Source organism: Doryrhamphus excisus, linkage group LG14 (genome assembly GCF_037039965.1).
Source record: "Doryrhamphus excisus strain RoL-2023G ecotype Guam linkage group LG14, RoL_Dexc_Guam_v1.1, whole genome shotgun sequence".
Lineage (NCBI taxonomy): Eukaryota > Metazoa > Chordata > Actinopteri > Syngnathiformes > Syngnathidae > Doryrhamphus > Doryrhamphus excisus.
Window position 1 is genome coordinate 9,923,247 of NC_136370.1, and position 23,150 is coordinate 9,946,396.

Consider the following 23,150-nt stretch of genomic DNA (forward strand, 5'->3'; position numbering starts at 1 on the left):
GGTTTGAATTTTGAATTTTGCCGATTCACATGCTGTTTTGTGGTTGAATACATACATTCATTCATTTTCTACCACCATGGGCGTGCTGGAGCCTATCCCAGCTGACTGGGCGAGAGGTGTGGTACACCCTGGACTGGTGGCCAGCCAATCACAGGGCACATATAGACAAACAACCATTCACACTCACATTCATACCTATGGACAATTTGGAGTCGCCAATTAACCTAGCAAACCGGACTACCCGGAGAAAACCCGGGGAGAACATGCATGGACAAGGGTGGAATTGAACTCGGGTCTCCTAGCTGTGAGGCCTGCACGCTTACTACTCGTCCGCTGTGCAGCCCAGCTTATTATTAGTAAAAAACAAAAAAATGCATATATTTCACATTTTTGGTCCAATTACACATTTTCAAGCAAAAAAACTAAATTGCTAAATATAAGGCATTCAAAGAAATGTAGTATTCTACACTGGTCACTTACATGTTGTGTTTTCAATTGAATGTGGTTCCTGTCATAGTTTTACATAATACATCATAAATAAGTTAAATTAGATTGCTTTAAAGTGTTACCCTGGTCAAAAATATATTCAAATGTCCATTCCTAGTAGTTGGATACCTGTTATGATATACTGTGATGTTTCTTTGGCATTCCAACTCGGCATTAATGTGCATTTTTTGAGGAAGAAAAATTGAAAAAGGCTGACATAACCTAGTTTTGGTTATATATATATATCCATATTACCAGAGGTGTGGATATTACCTGATATGACTATATGTGAGATAGTAGCTGAGGGGAAATCGTGTATTTCCGATTTCAATAACACGTTTGTTCAGCATGTTGTTAATATACATATATAATATATATAATATAATATATATATATAATATATAATATAATATATATATATAATATATACATATATAACAGCACTGACAGCGGAGCCAATCATCTGTGCTTATTTAGTGTCCAGAAATGAATCAAAGGGATATTCTTGTCTGCAAACAAGCTGATGAGTGTGACTCTCACTATAGCAGGCAGTGCACATATGGCCACAAAGCTATGATTTGGATGCAACGCTACTTAACAATATATAAACAGAAACATGTTTTTGCTTCTATTATTCATGAGCTGAACTGAAAGATGTACACACAAGGCCCATGTCTCCCAAATATTGTTCATAACTTCATAAAATGCACCTTTGTACAGGTGCATTTATAGTAGAAATACCATTAAAAAATTGTGACCATCCTAAAGCACACTTGTGCAGTAATCATGCTGTTTAATCAGTGTGTTTATATACCACACTTGTAAGGTGGATGAATTCCAAATTATGAATGAATAATAATACCTAATTTGAATGTCAATCTCTCGGTCCTTAGTGAATTATTTTAACTGTGAGGCCAATTTTCCAGAAGCTTCTGGTTGCCGAGCATCCAAACGAATTGCCTCTAAGCTAAATTTCCCTTGTATAAATCTCTGTTGCTATTTCTCAGAGGTCTTGTTGGTCCAGACGCTACCATCTGTGATCAATGAAGAACATTAACAGGATGTGCGTTCGTTAAATCAGAAGACATTGTGCAGCTCTCAGCACCTCTGATCAACACAAATCCAGTAATAACCCTGGACGCTATTAAAATGAGTAAAGATGAAATTTACACCAAATGAATGCATATTGTTTTAGTTAAGCTATTATTCAACACAGAGGTGTCCATCCCATGTGTATCACCCATGCTGCCACTTCCTTACATCACCGATTTGGAGCTTTTCCGAGCAACATGCATCCCAAACCGGCTGCCTTCTGAGAATATATATGTTACAACACCCCCCCCTCCCCTTTTTGTGTTTTTTTTTGTACTCTGCATTGCTTTAGATCCAACTCCTAAGTGGCTGGACGAGAGCCCACTCTGTGTTGCAGATGAAAGCGATGTTTCGCTCAGCAGGCGACTCAAAGCAAAGCATAATCTGGCAGGGGTGTGGAGTGTAGGAGCAATGCACTTTAAGGACCCTTAGCCATTCTGGTCATGAAGAACAAAGCGTAACAGAAAATGAATTGGATGGCAGACAAGAACACTTGAGGAAACACTTTCGGTTTTGCTCCAAATGTCCCAATTATGTCTAGAGTGTTGATTTTTACACAATTTAGTGGTTTGTGGCTGTGTGTCGTGGTTTCTTTGTTGAAGACATATATGGATATGATGAAGGCATATGATGGATGAGTTGCTTTGCTGACAATTTGAGAGGGGATTGTTATTTATTATTCACATTTTTCAGCGGACCTTATTTCTAATGAATTTTCAACATTTATGCACATGAAATGTTTGTAATTTAATACAATGTAAAATGAAATGTTGTCCACATGTCCTCGAGACGATAATAAAGACTCCGTGGTCACATGATGATGATGTGTCACAAGACTTGAGTGCTTGGACTCTTCGGACATTTGTTTCTTCCACTGGACTGCTGCATCAGAAGGTCTCCAAGTTGGAGGATTGTGGGTTTTATTGTGAAATCAGCAAATACTCATTTATCTGAAAAACAAAGACATTGGTTGGTCATAGCGATGTTCTGGTTTAATTCCATCTTCCATATTTGTTGGAAGAGTATATGCACACTGAACATGGATGCTGCTGGTGTGGGTGGTGTCAGCTCAGTGGGTGATTGACATGGATGGATGGATGGATGAGGGGCCTCTACTCTGCAGGCAGCTGTTGGCTGTCACAATTGATGCATGTAAAGCTGCTATAGCACTGTCTGCGGATGTTCTCATTCATGCAGGTCATTGTATTCTCAGGGCTTGATCGCATTAGGACTGCTCTACTGTAGTCTGAAGGGATGGTGGAAGATCCAAAGTATTTATTTTTTCAGCTTGAGGCATGCCCCAAACAAAATGGTTTCAGTATTTTGTGGTGAAAAACGAGAGTTGTTAAGATACATTGGAGACAACGACAGTCGTTTGAGTGGAATCACCTTTGTTGGAATTTCATTCAGCTAAGACCAAAGATGGCTGTGTTATGTTCATTTGTTGTTTTTGGACAGTATTGTATGCGGTAGATAGGTGGTGTCATAGACTACCGCCTCTGGTCAGAGATGGTTTCTCAACCTTGATGGCCTCCCTCGGCCCTCTTTCAAACTATCTGTCTTCTCTGTCCATAATCGGTAAATTTTTGTCCCATTTGTGTGTTTGTTCAAAACAACAAATGAATATTATTATTTTATAAGCTGCAAGGTTGGCTGTGGGTTCCTGCAAAAGACGTGTCCTCAGGTAAAAAATGCTGATGGCAGAACGTATCCACTCTTCCATCTGTGAATGACGCTCAGACTATCAATTAGTGACGCATTGAGTTAGTCCGCCAGATAAAAATAGTTTTTCATGTTAGCTGCTACAATAATATTGCTGTATCTTGGATAATATAGAAGTCCGTTATGTAGATGGAAGACTATATAAATATAGGTATTTCCTATGATGTCCGTTGTCGTGCACAAATAACCACACAAACTAGCCCTGCTACGAGCTTCCATTCAGCCAATTTTTGCCGGCGTTTATCACCATTGGCGGTGTTTATAATGATTTTGTGCCACGATGTTATTATATACCATTGTATTATAATAGGGCTGCACGGCGGTCCAGTGGTTACCGCGCAGACCTCACAGCTAGGAGCCCCGAGTTCAATCCCACCCTCTGCCATCTCTGTGTGGAGTTTACGTGTTCTCCCGTGCATGCGTGGGTTTTCTCCGCGGACTCAGACTTCCTCCCACATTCCAAAAACATGCTAGGTTAATTGGCGACTCCAAATTGTCCATAGGTATGAATGTGAGTGTGAATGGTTGTTTGTCTATATGTGCCCTGTGATTGGCTGGCAATCAGTCCAGGGTATACCCCGCCTCTCGCCCAGAGACGGCTGGGATAGGCTCCAGCACCACCGCGACTCTTGTGAGGATAAGCGGTAGAAAATTAATACACATAATGGCTGCACGGTTTTCGAGTGGTTAACAGTCAGGCCACATAGCTTGGAGACCCGAGTTCGATTCCAATCTCAGCCATCTCTGTGTGGAGTTTACATGTTCACCCGTGCATGCGTGGGTTTTCTCCGGGTACTCCGGTTTCCTCCCACATTCCAAAAACATGCTAGGTTAATTGGCGACATCAACTTGTCCATAGGTATGAATGAAGACAGCTGGGATAGGCTCCAGCGGGAGAAAATAAATTCATGCATGAATGAATGAATAAACAATAAGGAGCCGCTTAGGAGCGTTCAGCCAAAAGAAGAATCCTCTACACAGACATACCCAAGCTGATATCTTCTCTTCAGCTAATGGACGCTCCTCATTTTATGAGTCACAAGAGGTCTGAAAAGCATTACTAACCAATGGAGGTGGCTTCAACAAAGAGCTTTTGTTGTGGCTCTTCCTGTGAGGACAGTTGCCTTACTATGACACAAACACATGTCCTGCAACAACCCTGCAAATATTTTTAAGAAATTCATGTAATTGCTTTAGTTTTGTCATGCCATGCTTATCAATCAGTCGGCCTTGTAAGATTTAACGCAATTCAAATTTGAATAATATGTTCCGGAATCAAATTGCTGCCATCACAAAACCTTTAAAAGTACTTGAAAATGTTTAAAGTGACGATATAACTAGATAGCTAGATGACAAATGAAGGCATGATGAGTATTGTAGTTTTTCTGGGATGTAGCCTACCTTATATTCTGCTCTCCTGACGTTTCATCATCCTGAATCCTGACATTCAGTCTGTCTTGTATTATAAATATAACCCACATAGATGAAAATGCCCCCCCAAAAATCCCATCACATTATCCTAACGAGAGTACGTCACCATGCCTCAAAGCTTTTAGTCACATTTCTAATCACATCAACATGTCAGCTTACAGTACTTGCCCTGAGTCACCTTGAATTAAATGTATATTAGTTTAAGTTGTGTTGCCATTTCTCATCATAGCTGATTGTCATAGAACACACGCGCACACCCAGACGCAGCATGCCCAGAAAGAAGAGTGGTGCAAAACAACTGCATAGCGGTACATTTGAACTGTTAACTCGAGCCAAGCTGCAGCCAATTTGTTCATAAATCGAGTCATGGGACTTCATTACTTCGGAAACACAATATTTGTAGGAGACGTTTTCACATCCAAGTTAAAGAGGTCAGTGCACAGACAAATACAGTCTATACATGCCCACTCGACTTAGCCTTCCTTTTTGCTGAAGCTATTTAAGTGGAATGGAGAAATGGGAAAGAAATTTGGTACCAGACCTCACCACACTGTGAATTTCCGCAAAGTAGGATTTTTAAATCATTATTAGAGCCCTGTAGACACGAAATAACACCCCTATAGTCAACTTTACACTCCTATTATTCTTTGTTTACACCACATTACCAATATGCAGGCAGAGGGATGCAGGCACACAAGAGACAGTCATGGCTTTAAGGTTAGCATGCTAGCTAGCTAACTATTTAGCATCCAATTTATTAATTATAAACTTAAGAAAATGTTTCCAAATGAGTGTGGGAAATAAGGACAAAGTAAGAAGCCAAAAACATACCACTTCCACACTGAATGTGAGGAAAACTTTTTTTCATATTTGGCTGAAGGTTACTGACACTTAGTAACCGGAATATCATATACTATGACTTGTCTTTCAGTGTTTTTGATTAATAATGGGCCATAGTCAACCATCAAAACAGCAATCAAGTAATTTATTAATTCATATTTGGAAAACCGAGCAAGCGATCACATTGTTCAACCCGGGACACAGCCAGGGACGACTGTAGTGTGGTTTGATTGGCGTTTTTCTTACTGCAGCTCATTTTTTTTTGCATTGATTGCCAATTTTTGCAAATGTTTGTTTTGCTCAGTTGAATGCTGCAAGACCAGTACCAGTACTTGTACAAAAATAAGTGTCCCTAATAAAAACACAGGCTACTTTTGTGACCATTTCTAACGCAGAGCTGAAACTCATCTCTGAAATCCTGACATCACTTCCTGTCTGCCTCTCTTTCAGTGCGCTGTCAGTCTTCTTAATGTTTTAAATGGCTTATGCACTCTTGTTTAGTCTACAATATTGGGCAATGTGAATGTAAAAGTAACTATAGGGGTGTTATTTCATGTCTAGAGGGCTCTAATAATGTTAAACATTGTATTCAGTGTCGTAAACGGGTTTTCTATGCTATAAGTACGAAAATACTCAATTTAAAAATAAGAAATCCAATTTGTGGAAATTTACTAATCGTGGTTGTGTCTTTAACTAATTAATTATGATTGATTATTGTATTTTCCTCCAGTTTGCCTGCCTGAAGGTGTCCCGATACTTGTATCCACAGTGCATTTGACAAAACACCATAAAATAAAATTTGACAGTTTAATAGCTCACTGTGTTTTAAAGGAAAACGGGCACTCAGCAGTTGCATGCAAATTAGCCACTTGCTTTGGTGAAATATTACATTGGAATAAAAGCAAGCGATATATACAAATATAAATAAACGCTTTTTGAGAAACCCACAGCCAAATTTGGGAACGCAAATCTTTTGATTTCTCACTGGGTTGTACCAAAATAGTCTGGCGATTTGGGGCCTGCAAGAGGATCTTTGAAGAGATGTTATCAGATGTATTTGGGTTCCATACAAATCCCCCCTGTATGTTGAGTTGTTCAACAAGTGGCCCCCAGGCTAATATCTTCTTCAAAATATATTGATGTCATTCTATGCCCTTTGTTGCAACCAGCAATACAAAACTAAACCCCCTCAGGCAAGCTTACCACATGGCCTTTGCACGACATATGTACTATCAGTCAAACATGGATATTTTAGTCACATTCTTACTTGAGTGAATGGTCGTCACGCATTGCCATTTGTGTCCTAATACTAGTAAATTAGTGTTCCTTTGAAAGTGTTGTAGTTGAAATGAAAAGTAATAGTGGTTTATTTTGCATTTCATTTGTAATAAACGTCTATATTAGTTATTATCTGCAGGGACAAGTTATCATCTCTAAAGCAGTAGAAAATGTCAGTCACGTACAAGGTAGCTAGAAATACAGTATATTTGTAGTATATTTGTAAACAACTCAAACAAAAATATGCAGTATATTATATATAAATATATATGTACACTTGATATATTTCATGGTATAATATTTATACTTATGTAAAAGCTGTGAAAAGGTGTATTACTTTTTTGTGCTGCTCATTTTTTCAATTTTGTTGTTGTTTTTCACTTTGACTTTTTATAGTTCAACTGACTTCATGTCATTTTTTTCACAACAGTGTAATTTTATTCCCATATCAACAGAACTTTTTCCCAGTCTTATTTTTGCAATTATATTATTATAATAATATTATTTTATTAATTTTATAACTTATTTTTCAAAGTGCAATTTTAGTCTTTGTTTACTTACTAATATTGTGAAAATGATTGCGGAAATTATAATAATGATTATGTTAAAATTTTTATTTTTATTTGACAATATTTATTTTAGTTTCTACTGTTGTTGTTTGTGTTTCCAATTATTTAAACTTTCTTCATGTAAATTGTCTTGTCATAATTATAAATATTATTCCCATATGATATTGGCTTTATTCATGGAACCTCCACTTTTATTCTGCAACTGAATTTTCAAAAAATGACAACCTTATTTACTGTTTGGTTTGTTTGTCATTACAACTTAAAAAAATGTTTTTTTTAATATTTAAATGTTATGCTACTCCAATGATATGATTTTCTGATGTAATATTAAAATGTTATTCTTGTAGAATTACAATATTTTATATTAGATGACAACTTTTAACTCTTATCATTTTGACTTTATTCTTGTAAATGGCTGCCAACCCGATATTGATGTTCTTAATGTGGAAATTTAAGTTTAATCAATGATTAAGAATGATTTTACTATCAGTATCATACTGAAAATGTTTATTTTAACATTTTATATTAAATAGGCAAGTGGAATTTTTCAAGTTCATATTTTAAAAAGTCTTGCTTCAATCATCAAAATAGTAGAAAAGATGATTGTTGACAAAAAAAAGGACTATTGTGAAAAAAATGATCAGATTCTACAACAACCCCCCAAACTATTGTGGTATATTGTTTGCACCCAAGTATTTAATGCAAAAATGCTGTGTCTCAGGAGGATATCAAATCCAAAACACGTCTTGGAGAGGTACGTACGTATATTGCCAAACATGATTGAGCTTTGCGTTGTATTTGATGGCTGGCAATGGGCCACATAAAAATGGAGCTCAGATGTCTGCGCGATGGAACATGATTCTCTGTGGGGAAATGAAAAGAAGACGAAGAAGAGACATGCTAATTATGTAGGAGTTGTAGCCTTGAACTACATCAAATACGCATGAAACCAACCCCCCACCCCCCAAAACACCTTTTCACATGCCCTAATTTTACCCTAACACATCATCTTATTCTGTGTTGGAATGATGGACTGAAGATTTTAGGCATTTTAGGCAAGTTTTGACATTTACTGGCAAATCTGTTTATTGTTTTTCCATTATATGTGTGTTGATTCGATATTTCCAGGGGGTTTCAAATGCCATTTAATGATAACAATATCCCGTTAATGTTTTTTTTATAGGTCGAGTGAATTTTCAACAATGACATTTAACTGGTTCTGTGTTAATAGTCCAACTGGCTTGTTAGCTCTATGGCTGCCTTTATGAAAGTGTCTCTATAATTCTTTGATTCGTCACACTGGACCTTTACTGACCTTGCCTTAGGGCCGTCCCGGCACAGTAGAAAGTCTGTTCAAGAATTGCAATGAAGATAACTGTCGTCTTCCCGTCTTCCTTGCTGTTTGTTGGTCATGCTTGTTCGGTCGTAAAACGCCACCCGTCACGTGTAACCCCTCCACCCCTAGGCAATAACATGTTTGTTGCCGTACCGGAGACGGTGTCACTCGTTGCTGCTTCCACGGAAATTGTCCGTGCAAACTTTTGGCTTTGGATGTGGAACTTTTTTTATGATTTCCTGCTTGAAGGGATGTCAAAATGTCTATAATATTCCTTCATTTAACAGCAGCAGCCGCACATCAGTCAAATCGGATTTGGTAGACTCGGCATGGTCAGCACGTGTAATTAACATTAACATGGGAAATACCATTTAACATGTTGATGTTATCTAACTTGCTATCATTTGCTATATGATTTGTGATATATTTGTGTGTACAGTGTTTATTTCTTGTGTATCCAGAACTGGCCATAAGTAAACTCCCACAAAGTAGTCCTCTTTATTTATAAATTTAATATTTTTGTTTCAGAGTTGAGTTTTAGCGTGGCCTATGTTGCAACAGTAGCTTGTGTTAGCCTGTAAAATTCCATATTTTGTGGCATTGAAGAACACGAAACGTTTGAATCAATCAATGAATCAAACTTTATTTGTAGAGCACCTTTCATACATAAAATGTAGAATTAAGTGCTTTACATGTTGATGATATTCTTGTCTTCTTAAAACCCTATTCTTGGGGTTGCTATGGGATGGCTATTTGACTTCACTCAGCATCAGTAACAACCTTCATTTGGGTTGAGGATTATCTCATGTCGGGCTGCAAGTCGAGTGGTTAGCGCGCAAACCTCACAGCTAGGAGACCAGGGTTCAATTCCACCCTCGGCCATCTCTGTGTAGAGTTTGCATGTTCTCCCCGTGCATGCGTGGGTTTTCTCCCACATTCCAAAAACATGCTAGGTTAATTGGCGACTCCAAATTGTCCATAGGTATGAATGTGAGTGTGAATGGTTGTTTGTCTATATGTGCTCTGTGATTGGCTGGCAACCAGTCCAGGGTGTACCCCGCCTCTCGCCGCGACGCTTGTGAGGATAAGTGGTAGAAAATTAACGAATGAATTATCCCATGTCTTGATTGACAGGACAGCCAATCTCATACTCTGGGTTAGGGCTGCTGAATTGACTTGACTTTTTTGTTCCTTACGGTTATGGAATACAAAATTAACTCTTGAGTATCTTTTAAGTAGTTTTAAATGGCCGTTTTAGTGAGTCCAACCTCAGAAGCGTTGGTGCGCTCAACAACTTTTTTTTGTCTGTGCCATCGGGAGAACATGACAGTGTGAATACCTGAAGGAAAATGACAGTGAATACACATTTTTGCCAAGATTCTGGCTTGTAAAGGTGGTTGTACTTTTAGCAACTGGTGAACAGCCTATTTCACGCTAATGGTTATTTGCAATCATCTCTGTGTGGAGTTTCCATATTGTCCCCATGCATGCGTGGGTTTTCTCCGGGTACTCCTGTTTCCTCCCACATTCCAAAAACATGCTAGGTTAATTGGCGACTCCAAATTGTCCATAGGTATGAATGTGAGTGTGAATGGTTGTTTGTCTATATGTGCCCTGTGATTGGCTGGTGACCAGTCCAGGGTGTACCCCGCCTCTCGTCCCAAGTCGGTTTGGGTAGGCTCCAGCATACCCCACGACCCTCGTGAGGATAAGCGGCATATAGAAAATGGATGCATGCATGGGTTGTTTGTAATAAATTGTTTACCTAGTTATTTTTTTTGTCTAACTGCTATTTCCTCTTACATTTTGAAGTGCTACTAAGAAACCTCATTAAGATGTTGTGGAGAATGGAAATCTTTGCAGTTTTAAAACTGTGACATTTCATTTTATGAAACTTCATGAGACATTTGTTCAGAATCACGGATAAAATAAAGGAGAATGTCAGTATTTTTGGTGATGGTGTGTTCTGTCTCTTTTCAGTCATCAACTATTGCAACGCACTTCTGGCCAGCCATCTGGAAGACAACATGTCACATCCGCTTTTTGCTCATCACCTCATCTCAGAAAGTGACAATCAATGTAAGTTTTACACATGACATTACACACAACTATACATTGTTAGTTCGGTGCTTCCCAAACTTGACTGACTTGACCTGAAGCCATGTACCCTTTACACTTACGAAATATATACCTTTTAATTAAGTTCAAACATTGAACATGATTGATTGGTTAATTTTTTTACGTAATTCTGCATCAAATAATTGTATTTTCTATGGTCAGATTTGATCAAGTTTCTCATGAGCACTGATGAATGGATATAATCGTCCTGCTTCATCCGGTCTGGTATTGGGATCCTTCTGTTTTGAAGAAGGGGAAAACCTAAAAGGGAAAGTTATAATGTATACAGAGCAACATCATGCTCTTTCTCCTTCCTTTCTGCTTCGTGCTATTTGCGCCGTGCAGGTGCCCTGAGGCGTTCTAATTGTTTTTAATTGTTATTCACTCCCCATTTACCGCCCCTTCTCTTTGCATTTTCCATAAATAAAAGCTCTAATTATAGCAATTATGTGATACTGCATCCTTGACAAGGATGCCCACAGGGATACGTTGCGGTTTTCTATGACAAAGCATGTATTTGTTTTTCAAATAATAATTGATTCATCTGAATGACATGTTGGGTGAGTGGTTAGCTCACAGCTAGGAGACCCGAGTTCAATTCCACCCTCGGTCATCTCTGTGTGGAGTTTGCATGTTCTCCCCATGCATGCGTGGGTTTTCTCCGCGGACTCAGACTTCCTCCCACATTCCAAAAACATGCTAGGTTAATTGGCGACTCCAAATTGTCCATAGGTATGAATGTGAGTATGAATGGTTGTTTGTCTATATGTGCCCTGTGATTGGCTGGCCTCTTGTCCCAAGTCGGCTTGGGTAGGCTCCAGCAACCCCCGCGACCCTCTTGGGGATAAGCAGTAGAAAATGAATGAATGACAAATGTTGTTTGTAATGTAATTTGGGCTCAGGTTGTCTTGCCCGAGGGCCATTCTCTATCAAAAGATATCATTCATAGAAAAACTAGCCCGTCAAAAACTTCAGGAAGCGTAACCAAAAGAACAAAAGTTGCACACAACTGTTTTGCTATTGGCAAAAAAGCAGTTTGACAAAAAACTCGACTCGTTTTAGGTCCTTTTTGTCAACAAAGTATTCGCTGTAGTTAAATTATGATTTTTTTTAAGATAACAGTTTAATAGGGGACCTTGTGCTCGTATTAGCCCCATAGGGAATTAGCTGAAGTGCCAGTTTCCTCTGCAGCTGTCACATGGTGTTTTTTTTTCTGTGTATGCCTGCAATGCGATGGGCAGACACACTGTCACTCCAAATGAACAGAGCCTCCATCTGTCTGTTACATACCTGATTTTACCCGATGCCAGTTAAGAATGGAGTGGAACCTTGCTTAGCGTCATCGATTGGTTCCAGGAAGGTTTGACTCAAACCAAATCCATTTTTCCCATAAGAAATCATGTCAATCCAATGAATCCGTTCCGGAAAGCCAAAAACAATTAAAAATGCGTATAAACACATATACATGATGAATGAAAGGGATAAATGAACATTTGGTAATGGTAATGGTTTTATGTCATTTGAACATGCATCAGATTACAATTGAATGCATCACGTAATCAGTTCACAGTTCCACATGTCCAAAAGGAGTAGGAAGAAGCAAAGCTTATTAAATCCGACCCCTCCATCTGGTACTTTTACAATCAGTAACTGTTACATTTGTTCACTTCCTGCTTTCCATAATACATTTTAAGTTTTTTTTTTTTTTTTTTTAATGATGCACCTCGTACCGAAGTACAAGGTATATGACCATCCAATGACATAATGGGTACCATAGTAAGTGTCAATATAGTTACTCAATCCATTCCATTGTTTGATTCCACATACTGAAATGCTATGGCTTTTTAACGTAGTCCTAGCATATAAGTGTTTCAAATGTAGTTCTTCCCTGAGATCATATTTCTCCTTTCTTGTAGAGAACTATTGGATGACATTTTTAGGTAATTGGTTATTTTTAGCCTTATGCATTATTTTAGCTGTTGGAAGATTAACTATATGAGCAAGGTTAAGTATTTGTGATTTTAGAAATAAGAGTTAGCATGTTCTCTGTAGGCGGCATTATGAATTATCCTTACTGACCTTTTTTGCAGTAGATTTAGCGAGTGAAGATTGCTTTTATAGTTTTTACCCCATATTTCCACACAATATAAGTAAGATATGGTATTTAAGGTTGAAGACGTCATTCTTGGTGTAACTCTTCCACTGCCACCTTCTTGTTTTGACATCATTTGTTTCTTCAGTTCCGTACAACTGAAGAAATAAAAGTACAACTTATGTTCCAACAAAACCGCTTTGTAAAGTTGCCATTAGAAATGGTATTAACAAACTGATGTATATCTATTTATTTTTCTCTACTGTATAGACTGAACTTGAATCCTTCAAAGTGGAACAAAATGGAGAGCAGTGAAGCATACAAGCATATTCAGGAGTGAAATTGCATGCTTAGAACGACAAATTCATACATGTTGGCAGGTCTGCACTAATATTGAAAGTTCTCCCTGCCTCCCTGACAGTTCACCCCCCCCCCCCCCCTCGGAAGCACTACGCTAATGAGATCCAGTCTGGTTTTGAATTCCACTCTCAACATACAGTATTTTGACCATGATAGTGAATCATACATGCATCATGTCTCGCAGTTTCCTCCTGTGATTTTGAGACACCGTGCCTCTGGACTTTATCAAATCACAGCGACCAAAGTGACTGGTCGGTTGTGTCAGCACGGCAACCGGAGAGAACGCAGCAGGAAGGTTCCAAGCCTGAGGCGGACCACTCGGAAGGGAGTTCTGATGGTGAGAGGCTCACACAGTCCGTGCTCTCATGTACTTGTAGGTATAAAATATTCATAGGGAGAGATCTTCAGACGCAGTTTGAAGAAAAAATACATCTTTCTCTGTGTTCCCTTCATTTCTGATATCCATATCTGATATGTTTCTTTGAAGCATGGAGCAAAAAAAATTATAAAACGTCTACAAAACATTCAAATAAGAAACAACTCATCTTTTTTTTTTTTTTTTTTAAGGTCTATTTCTTCTTCTAAACCCCTTCCGAGGTTCCAAAGCTACAGAGAGTTGTGAGTACCATTTAACCAGCCCAATCATACACAGAAGTGAGCACCAGTGTGTTTTGCATCTGGCTCTGTATGAAACATCACCAACGGCGGGGGACCTCTTGGTCCTGATCAAGCCACTGCACTCAAGTTCATTCGCTGATGTCATCGCTGTCCAGCCTGAGAGACGAAAGGACATCAGGTCAGCAAATGCGACAAATATATGTCATGAAATAGGCTAAAACTCTCTTGTTTACACTTGCAATAGGAATAAATAGATACATTATCATTCTACATATCTTTTAATCCACTCTGATGTTGGCATTTGAGCTTTACGTTTTTTGTCCACTGAGGATGTCTATGGTTTAAGTCTGCATATTCATTTCATCATTGATATCTGTTATCAGTCGAACATTTTGTAACATTGTCTTGTTGTTGTATGAGCAAAAAGTAGTTGCTTTGGTAAATATCACCTACATGTGCATGTGTGAGTGTGTTGCTAAATCCTTATTTAAATAGTCTGCACCACTTTTGCACCTGTTAGAAATTGCATAGTAAATCACCTACAACAGAATCCACTAGTTCATTCATTTTCTACCGCTTATCCTCACAAGGGTCGCAAGGGGTGCTGGAGCCTATCCCATCTGTCTTTGAGCGAGAGGCGAGGTACACCCTGGACTGGTCGCCAGCCAATCACAGGGCACATATAGACAAACAACCATTCACACTCACATTCATACCTATGGACAATTTGGAGTCGCCAATTAACCTAGCATGTTTTTGGAATGTGGGACATATAGTATATACAAATATACCTTAGAGGAAGTGTCAAGGATTGGTGCTGGTTATCAGCTTCTTGTTTGCTGAATGACATGTAATGAATTATTATGCCACATTTGTGCAAAGCAGAGCACCTACTGTACAGCCTCATACCAGATAGCATAGGCTGCATCTGTCTGCGTAGCATAAAGGAGTTGCTGAGCCTATCAGTGCAAAGACACCATCCACCATGCCGCCTTATTGCACATGCCCACCCATCCTTCTTCTGTCCTGACAGATGATATAAATTCACTTCCACAGTCTGCGTCAGAAGCCACGAGTGCTTTTAGTTCCACTAGAGACGTCTGTATTAAATCAATATAAAATACCTGTCCTTGTATTCCCAAACAATACTCCTGGGACTGTTTGCTCATACGCCATTTTGTTCCACAAAGCATCTTGGATGTTTTTCATATAGTTTAGAACCGCTGAAGTAAAAGGTATTAGTCTGTGTGGTCTTGTTTGGCCTCGTTCACTCCATTAAAGATAACTTTTTTTCCCTCTTTATAGTGTGCACATCAAATTGCAAAGCACTTTAATCACAACAGATGGACGGCAAAGTTAGTCGTTCCATGAGTCACAGTATGTTTAGGATTTTCACAGTGTAAACTTGCTAAAAGTACCTGAAGTTCTTTCTATTTTTTTCATTTCTTTCCAAATGACATTTTCTAAGATAGAGAAGTTTTTAAGTTGAGTACATACATCTGTGTAACGTGAGATCAAATTAAGGGCGGATTGGCGTCTTCTGCAGTTACTCAACTTTACATACGTACACTCAAGGTCTGATACACAAAGAATCCAAGTAAGGACCATTAAATTGCGTAGCAAACCAAAAAAAATTGCACGTGCTATTAGTGGATGTGGCTGTACGGCGAACAAGTGGTTAGCGCGCAGGCCACACAGTTAGGAGACCAGAGTTCAATTCTACCCTCGGCCATCTTTGTGTGGAGTTTGCATGTTCTCCCCGTGCATAAGTGGCTTTTCTCCGGGTTCTCCGGTTTCCACATTCCAAAAACATGCTAGGTTAATTGGCGACTCCAAATTGTCCATAGGTATGAATGTGAGTGTGAATGGTTGTTTGTCTATATGTGCCCTGTGATTGGCTGGCGACCAGTCCAGGGTGTACCCCGCCTCTCGTTTGCAGACAGCTGGGATAGGCTCCAGCAAGTGAGGATAAGCGGCATAGAAAATGCATGGATGGATGGTCCCTTAACCAAATCTATACAAATGATCTAATTCCTGCAACTTGTCATGCAATAATAACTTTGGGCATCTGATGCCAAATTTTCCCTATATTGCTGGCAGCTTTTTGTGAGTGAACACAAAACATTTTGTGGCAAAATGTGGCAAAATGTTTACTCTTCCAAAGAAAAATATAAACTTCGACTATGTTCACACAAACTCTTGACAGTTGCCCCACATGGGTGTTAAAAAAACTGTCTATCCACACAAATGGAGTTGAAAAAAACTGAGTCTGTCCATATAAAACACATTCAACGGCCGTCATAACTAATCAGAAGTCTGAAAAAGCAACCGCAGCTTACTTGCTCATGTGTTATATAACTTTTGTTTCTTAATAGTGGGAGAGACAGCCAAAGGCCTTTCAGCTTCTTGGCAGGTAGTTGCACTTTTATGAAGGCAAGCAGAAACAAAACAGAAAGCACTGAGAATACAATGACCTGCATGAATGAGACAAAACTGATCTTAACAGCACAATCAAACAGCAGGGGGGTGGTATTACCGCACAGCACACTAACCGCATTACAGTGTCAAAAAAAAGTAGATAAAAGGCGAACACACAACAAGAAAGTAACACAAACAAGGCCTCTGCTAATACCGCTGGGAATGACAAACAACTACATAACAAGCAAATACTGCAGTTCATGTTGGGAACCACTCCAGCCAAATAAAGTATTGTGAGATATTAGATGCAAATGTGTACATTATCTTTTACATTTTTGTGGTCGTGTTATGAAAAGCTTAAGCAGGCCTGAGGCCAATGCCGGTGGTCCTTTCTATACTTTTGTAGTGGTTTTGCACTCTATTGTTAAAACTGCGGGCGGCACGGCATTACAAAATTCATTACAAAAGTGGAATATAAATATAAATAATAAACATACTACTACACAAAAAGGGGTGTAATTTCAGGGTGAAGCTAACATGCACAATATTGAATTGGTTAAGTTAAATTGACTACCCCGCCTCTCACCCGAAGACAGCTGGGATAGGCTCCAGCAGGAAAAGCGGTAGAAAATGAATGAACGAATGAACTTGAAATTGACCTCTCAACTTTTGAATGGGGCGGCACGGTGGTCGAGTGGTTAGCGCGCAGACCTCACAGCTAGGGGACCAGGGTTCAATTCCACCCTCGGCCATGTTTGCATGTTCTCCCCGTGCATGCATGGGTTTTCTCCGGGTACTCCGGTTTCCTCCCACATTCCAAAAACATGCTAGGTTAATTGGCGACTCCAAATTGTCCATAGGTATGAATGTGAGTGTGAATGGTTGTTTGTCTATATGTGCCCTGTGTACCCCGCCTCTCACTCGAAGACAGCTGGGATAGGCTCCAGCCCCCCCCCCCCCCCCCCCGCGACCCTTGTGAGGAAAAAGCGGTAGAAAATGAATAATTTGGTTGATGCAGAGCGGAGTGGGAAGCTGTGGAAACGTTGATAGGCCAAGTGGACGAGCCCTTCCAAGTCATCCTGAGCTACACCGGGTGTGTGGAGGACGGAGACATTGTGGCTCTTGACTCTCTGCACTTCCTAGATTGTGAATCAGGTGAGTTGAAAATGTTTCACGTGGAGCTTCTCTCACATTTTACCATACACCGCAGAAAGTCAAAGCCAGTGGATTAGTTTCATCCTCTGACTGCTTTCCGAGGGATATAAGATTCCTGTTCTGCTTTCTTTCTCAGATGAAGAGGATGAAGTGATCAAACCAGACGTGGATTGTGGCGATGATTTCTACTGTGAAAACTCTGCATATTGTATCGACCATAAGCAAGTGTGTGATTTCCACACAGACTGCCCTTTAGGAGACGATGAGGGTGTCATCTGCGGTGAGGATTTATTTGGCAGTAATGCCTTTTTATGACCTGTTGATGATCCTTGTGAAAATGTTCTCCCTTTGAACATTAGCCTCAGATCATTCCGACAGCCTACGGACTACATATAGCAAAGATGAACGTCTTAAGCGTTAACTTCTGTCTTCGGGTTTTGGTTTTGGATGCTTTCCATCCAAGTATCAGCACCCACTTATTTGTAAATGCTGAATGACAAGAAATGCCTTTTAAATTTCTGACTTTCCTCCCTAGAGATGTTTAGATACTTTAATTACGTCTCCATTGTTTTATTACAAATTCACTGTGGTTTTGTATCCACGCAAGATCATAACTCTACATATCAATAACATAGCCTTTTTGAAGCTTTGCACATGTCCTTATTTTAAATTCACAACCCACTCTCCATGGGGAAATTAAGATTCCGAGAGATGAGATGGTAGTCGTACCAGATGGGGTTTCACACAACAATCCCGCTGTCTTCCTCAGGTGCACTTCCATTTGGATCACACTGCTCATTTGAGAAGGATGCTTGTGCTTGGTCGGTGTCCAAGCAGCACTCTGCCTGGAGGAGGGTGGCCGGGGATGAGTTGCTACAGAAAGAAGACATGCAGGGTCTCACCCTGAAGAGTACTCCAGGTAATACCCTTGTGGTGGAAGGGACATATTAACGAGGAACTTGCCCATCATTCACAATCCATACTTCTTTCTCTTTTCTGTGCATTATACTGCGAGAAAATTAGTGAATATGAGCTAGCTAACAATGCAATGGGGAGGGAATTCTCAAGTCATTTTTGTAAGTTTATGTTAATGAGTGATCTGCCCAATGTCGATGGCGATGTCTTCTAGCCAGTAATTCCAGCTCCCACACCCGTGGGACGTTCTATTCTGCAATGAGAGCTTGTTCTCTCAAGGGCAACATTTGGTAGGTCCTTTGCATATAGAGGAATTTCTGAAGCGTGGGGGAGGGGGTGACACAGCAGGACCAAATAATGACACAACTGCTTCACAGATGCAGGAATTTATAGTGACAATGCATACCCATGTGGGAACAATGCATTTCGCGTGTACTATTGTTGTGCACTTGACTTAAATAGAACTTGACAGGGTGTAAATAAGTCATGGCCATTTTTGATTGCAGAACTGTGGTGAGACCAGCCATGTTGTTTGGTCTAGAGACAGACAGTACCACTGAGGAAAAGACAGGAAGCAAAACAGGAGGTAACAGAGATGCGGATGCTGAAGTTCACATTGGGAGTGACCAGGATGGATAGGATCAGGAAGGAGTACATGAAAGGGACATTACATGTTAGAGGCCTTGGAGATAAAGTCAGAGAGGTCAGACTGAGATGGTTCGGACATGTCCAGAGGAGAGATAGTGAATATATTGGTAGAAGGATGCTGCCAGGTAGGAGACGTAGAGGAAGACCAAAGAGGAGGTTTATGGATGTAGTGAAGGAGGACATGAGGGTATTTGGTGTGAGAGAGTTGTAGCTGACTTGAGGGTAGCTGTTTACTTTTTATTTTTTACACTGTACTTTTTATTTTGTACATTTACAGTGTATAATAACAATAAACGTTGCTGTTGTTCATAGGACACTTCTTGTTTCTGGAGATAAGACAGAGAAATTCCCTACAAGAGGCGTCTGTTCACAGCCACATTTTCCCTCCTCCTGTGTCCAATAAGACTTGCCAGGTAAGCTCACTCACTGTCAGAATAAACTCTGTTATTGACCTTAACGACTTCCTTGCATGTATTTGTACAGATGCGTTTTTCTTTTTACCTATTTGGGAACTTCAATGGCTCCTTGTCAGTGGCTTTAGAGGAAAATGGCACCGCGTCTACACATCTGGTTTGGGAGAGAAAGAGTTCTTTAAAGGATGATTGGGAGGATGTTGTCCTGCTGCTGACTGGACTTCATCACGGGTACTGACAGCATATATCATATTGTGCGCCATTTTAACCAATAAACCCACATTAATGATGTGTTTCTCTGCAGCTTCAGTGTTAAGGTGACAGCCGTTTGGTTCCAAGGCTCCAATGCTGATGTTGCAGTGGATGACATTGCAATAGGTGCAACCTGTTTTGACACAGGTGAGATTCATAGATGTTTTAATCACCTGAACACTAATTGCTGATAATGGCCCATGCAACACAACTTCAGGCTTTGGTTTTTAATCATCGTTCATTACCTGAGAAGGTTTAATGGCCGCAATATTAGTAATGTAATGACACTCAATGTAAATTGGGGTGTGAGTTTGGCAGTGGTGATACTGAGAATTGTTTCTAATAGTTTGTCCCGTCTGGCTTGGAGCGCCATTCGCTCAGTTTAATGTTCCCATTTTCTTTCAAAAGTTGATTAAACCAGTCATTCTCCACCCCTTCTCTCATCTCAGATCTCAAGTCTTTCCTGCCCATGGCTGACCTGAGGGATTTCTTTAGCCCCCTCGCAGAGCCTTCATCATCCGGTACATTTCTCCTTGCTTCCTTGCTGTGTCATTTTCTAATCCATTATGAATGGCAAATCTTTCTGTAACAGATTGTTTTATCATGCTGTCCAAAGCCGCTGGAAACACCTGAGTTTTAATCCATTAATGCATTCATTCTGCACTGAAACTCAACAGGACTTCTTTTTGTGTCATTGTCTTCTAGAGGTGTCTCTGATGACCTGGTTTTTTAACTCATGCGGCGCAAGCGGACCCTACGGGCCGACCCAAGCCCAGTGTGACAGCACCTACAGGAATAAAAATGTCAGCGTGACTGTTGGGAAGGAAGGGACCTTGAAAGGAGTCCAAATGTGGAGGGTTCCTGCCACCAACAGATACCAGTATGTGATGCTTTGGTGGTGCTTAATTCTCGTTTTAACAGGGTTATCGTCATCCTGTAACATGCATACGTGCATTTAAAGGGAATATAAGCAGTTTTTGAGTGATGTGATCTCAGCATCTCACATCTCAGGCCACCACAGGTCATCATAAGAAATGTTACGGAAAGCAGCAGAGTAGAAGAAGCTCTGTTTTTCAAACATAATACAAACAAAGTGGAAATTTCTTCTCATTTAATTTCACAATATGAAAATGATATCCATTCCCCTCATAAAGAGAGATATTGCTAATATATGACTACGGAGTACTATAATGATGATGATAATAATATTGCAGTGTGCTCATTACCGCTACAATTAGAGCTTTTATGGTAACTAATACCTCATAAATGAATTTTTAATACAGCTCTTGTGCAGGTGTACCTAATATTATGACCCCTATTGCTAAGAATTGCCAGCAGTAAGCATTTTATGTCTGTGTGTGATCCATCATCCCCGTTGCTTGTTCAGGATCTCCGCCTACGGGGCTGCAGGAGGGAAAGGAGCCAAAAACCACAACAAACGCAACCACGGCATTTTCATATCAGCTGTGTTCCCTCTGGAGAAAGGAGATTTACTTCACATCTTAGTGGGCCATCAAGGAGAGGACGCATGCCCGGGGGTAAGTACGGCCAAATGAGTGAATATATTCAATCCCCTCGTTAAGACCTAGATTCAAATAAATGTTTCCCCTGATTTGATTCATCTTTTTGTGGCGTTTGACTCTTTTTCTCATCTTTTGCTGCAGAGAAATTCCCAAACCCAGAAGATTTGCCTTGGAGAGTCTTCTGTGATTGAAGATGGCCTCCAGGGGGAGGAGTGGGCTGGCGGAGGAGGTGGAGGAGGAGGAGCTACTTACGTCTTTAAGGTCATTATGTATACAGTAATACTTTATGCTTATTTATATAAATTATTTCGCGGCACGGTGGAATTGTGGTTAGCGTGCAGACCTCACAGCTAGGAGACCAGGGTTCAATTCCACCCTCGGTCATTTCTGTGTGGAGTTTGCGGGTTTTCTCCGGGTACTCCGGTTTCCTCCCACATTCCAAAAAACATGCTAGGTTAATTGGCGACTCCAAATTGTCCATAGGTATTAATGTGAGTGTGAATGGTTGTTTGTCTATATGTGCCCTGTGATTGGCTGGCGACCAGTCCAGGGTGTACCCTGCCTCTCGCCCAAAGACAGCTGGGATAGGCTCCAGCACCCCCGCGACCCTCGTGAGGAAAAAGCGGTAGAAAATGAATGAATATAAATTATTTCATCATATTATAAAAAAAGATTTAAAGACTTTATTTAGCTACATGACGGGGCCTAAATACATTAAACACAATAATAAACACATTGTGAAATTAATACCCCTCTGCGGCTATTTTCTATACACTATATCATGATATACATAGCTCTTGTGTTGAATTGTATTAGATTGTGCAGCAAACTAACATACTCTCCGATCAGATGGAGGGCGACGTGCTGATTCCCTTGATGATTGCGGCGGGTGGAGGAGGAAACGCCTATATGGAGGACCCAGAATCCAGTCTGGATCAAATGCCCCTGGAGCAGTTTGAGAACAGCACCACAGCCCCCAGTACCAACGGCCGATCTGGAGCTGCAGGTATAGACATGATGACCTTGCAAGTGCTGGTTTTGAAGGTGATGTTGCACCATGCACACTAGGATCAGATGTCTGCTTGTATTACTTTAGCCGTCATGTATTCCTCCTTGCCCAGCAGTACAATCAATAGAAATCAAATCAGGTTTTCACCGGGGCTCCTTTTTATGCACAGTAGCATCCGAATGTGTTGTTTTACTGTCATTTCACATAATAAGGACTCACACATTGTGATGTATAAATGAGATGTAATATCTAAGAATGCTTGTGACACCGGGTCCATTTATTCATTCATTCATTCATTCATTCATTCATTTTCTACTGCTTATCCTCAGCTTCTATGTGTTGCCATGTCAATGTAAGGCCTTCAGAATCAGTGGTGCTGACCCATGTCACTTAAAGGGGACCTATTACTCACTGTGTACTGAGTTGTGGACTCCTATAGAGCAGCTACACACAATAACCAGCACATAAAGCTTTGTAGTTCTTCCAGAATCTGCACCTATTCAGCTGTATTTCTTGGTTCCCATGAGAACGGTCTGTTTTAATGTATGCGACCGACGGCCGATATCCAGGACACGCCCACTCCGTTGTGGTTGGTCATACTCCCGCATGCATATGTAGAAACACTTCTGGTTTGTGCTGCTAATTTTATTGGAGTTGATAAATGGTACATGTCGGCTTTTAACATACAGGATAACATATGTGTTGGATCCCGAATCTGATCCGGAAGTAGAGACTGGACAGTCCGAAGTTCTCCAAAAAAGAGGTTACTTCAAGACGTGTCTCAATGGTAAATAGTTTAGCATTTTAGCATTAGTTTTTTTAAAAAAATTTACCTGCCGTTGACAGATTAAAATGCATTTCTTTAGCTGGTAGGG

The 23,150-nt window shown here is 40.1% G+C and overlaps 1 protein-coding gene across 1 annotated transcript in view; it reads left to right on the forward strand.

Moving 5' to 3' along the window:
* ltk (leukocyte receptor tyrosine kinase) overlaps positions 1-23,150 on the forward strand; it is a 52,254-nt gene that overhangs the window by 12,188 nt on the left and 16,916 nt on the right. Inside the window, exons 3-16 of the mRNA XM_058090985.2 lie at positions 10,735-10,833; positions 13,509-13,661; positions 13,892-14,120; positions 17,379-17,515; positions 17,652-17,795; positions 18,285-18,434; positions 19,391-19,491; positions 19,562-19,722; positions 19,796-19,890; positions 20,193-20,264; positions 20,449-20,623; positions 21,131-21,281; positions 21,408-21,527; positions 22,116-22,272. Coding sequence (XP_057946968.2) covers positions 10,735-10,833; positions 13,509-13,661; positions 13,892-14,120; positions 17,379-17,515; positions 17,652-17,795; positions 18,285-18,434; positions 19,391-19,491; positions 19,562-19,722; positions 19,796-19,890; positions 20,193-20,264; positions 20,449-20,623; positions 21,131-21,281; positions 21,408-21,527; positions 22,116-22,272 — 1,944 coding nt within the window. The remainder of the gene's footprint in view (positions 1-10,734; positions 10,834-13,508; positions 13,662-13,891; positions 14,121-17,378; positions 17,516-17,651; positions 17,796-18,284; positions 18,435-19,390; positions 19,492-19,561; positions 19,723-19,795; positions 19,891-20,192; positions 20,265-20,448; positions 20,624-21,130; positions 21,282-21,407; positions 21,528-22,115; positions 22,273-23,150) is intronic.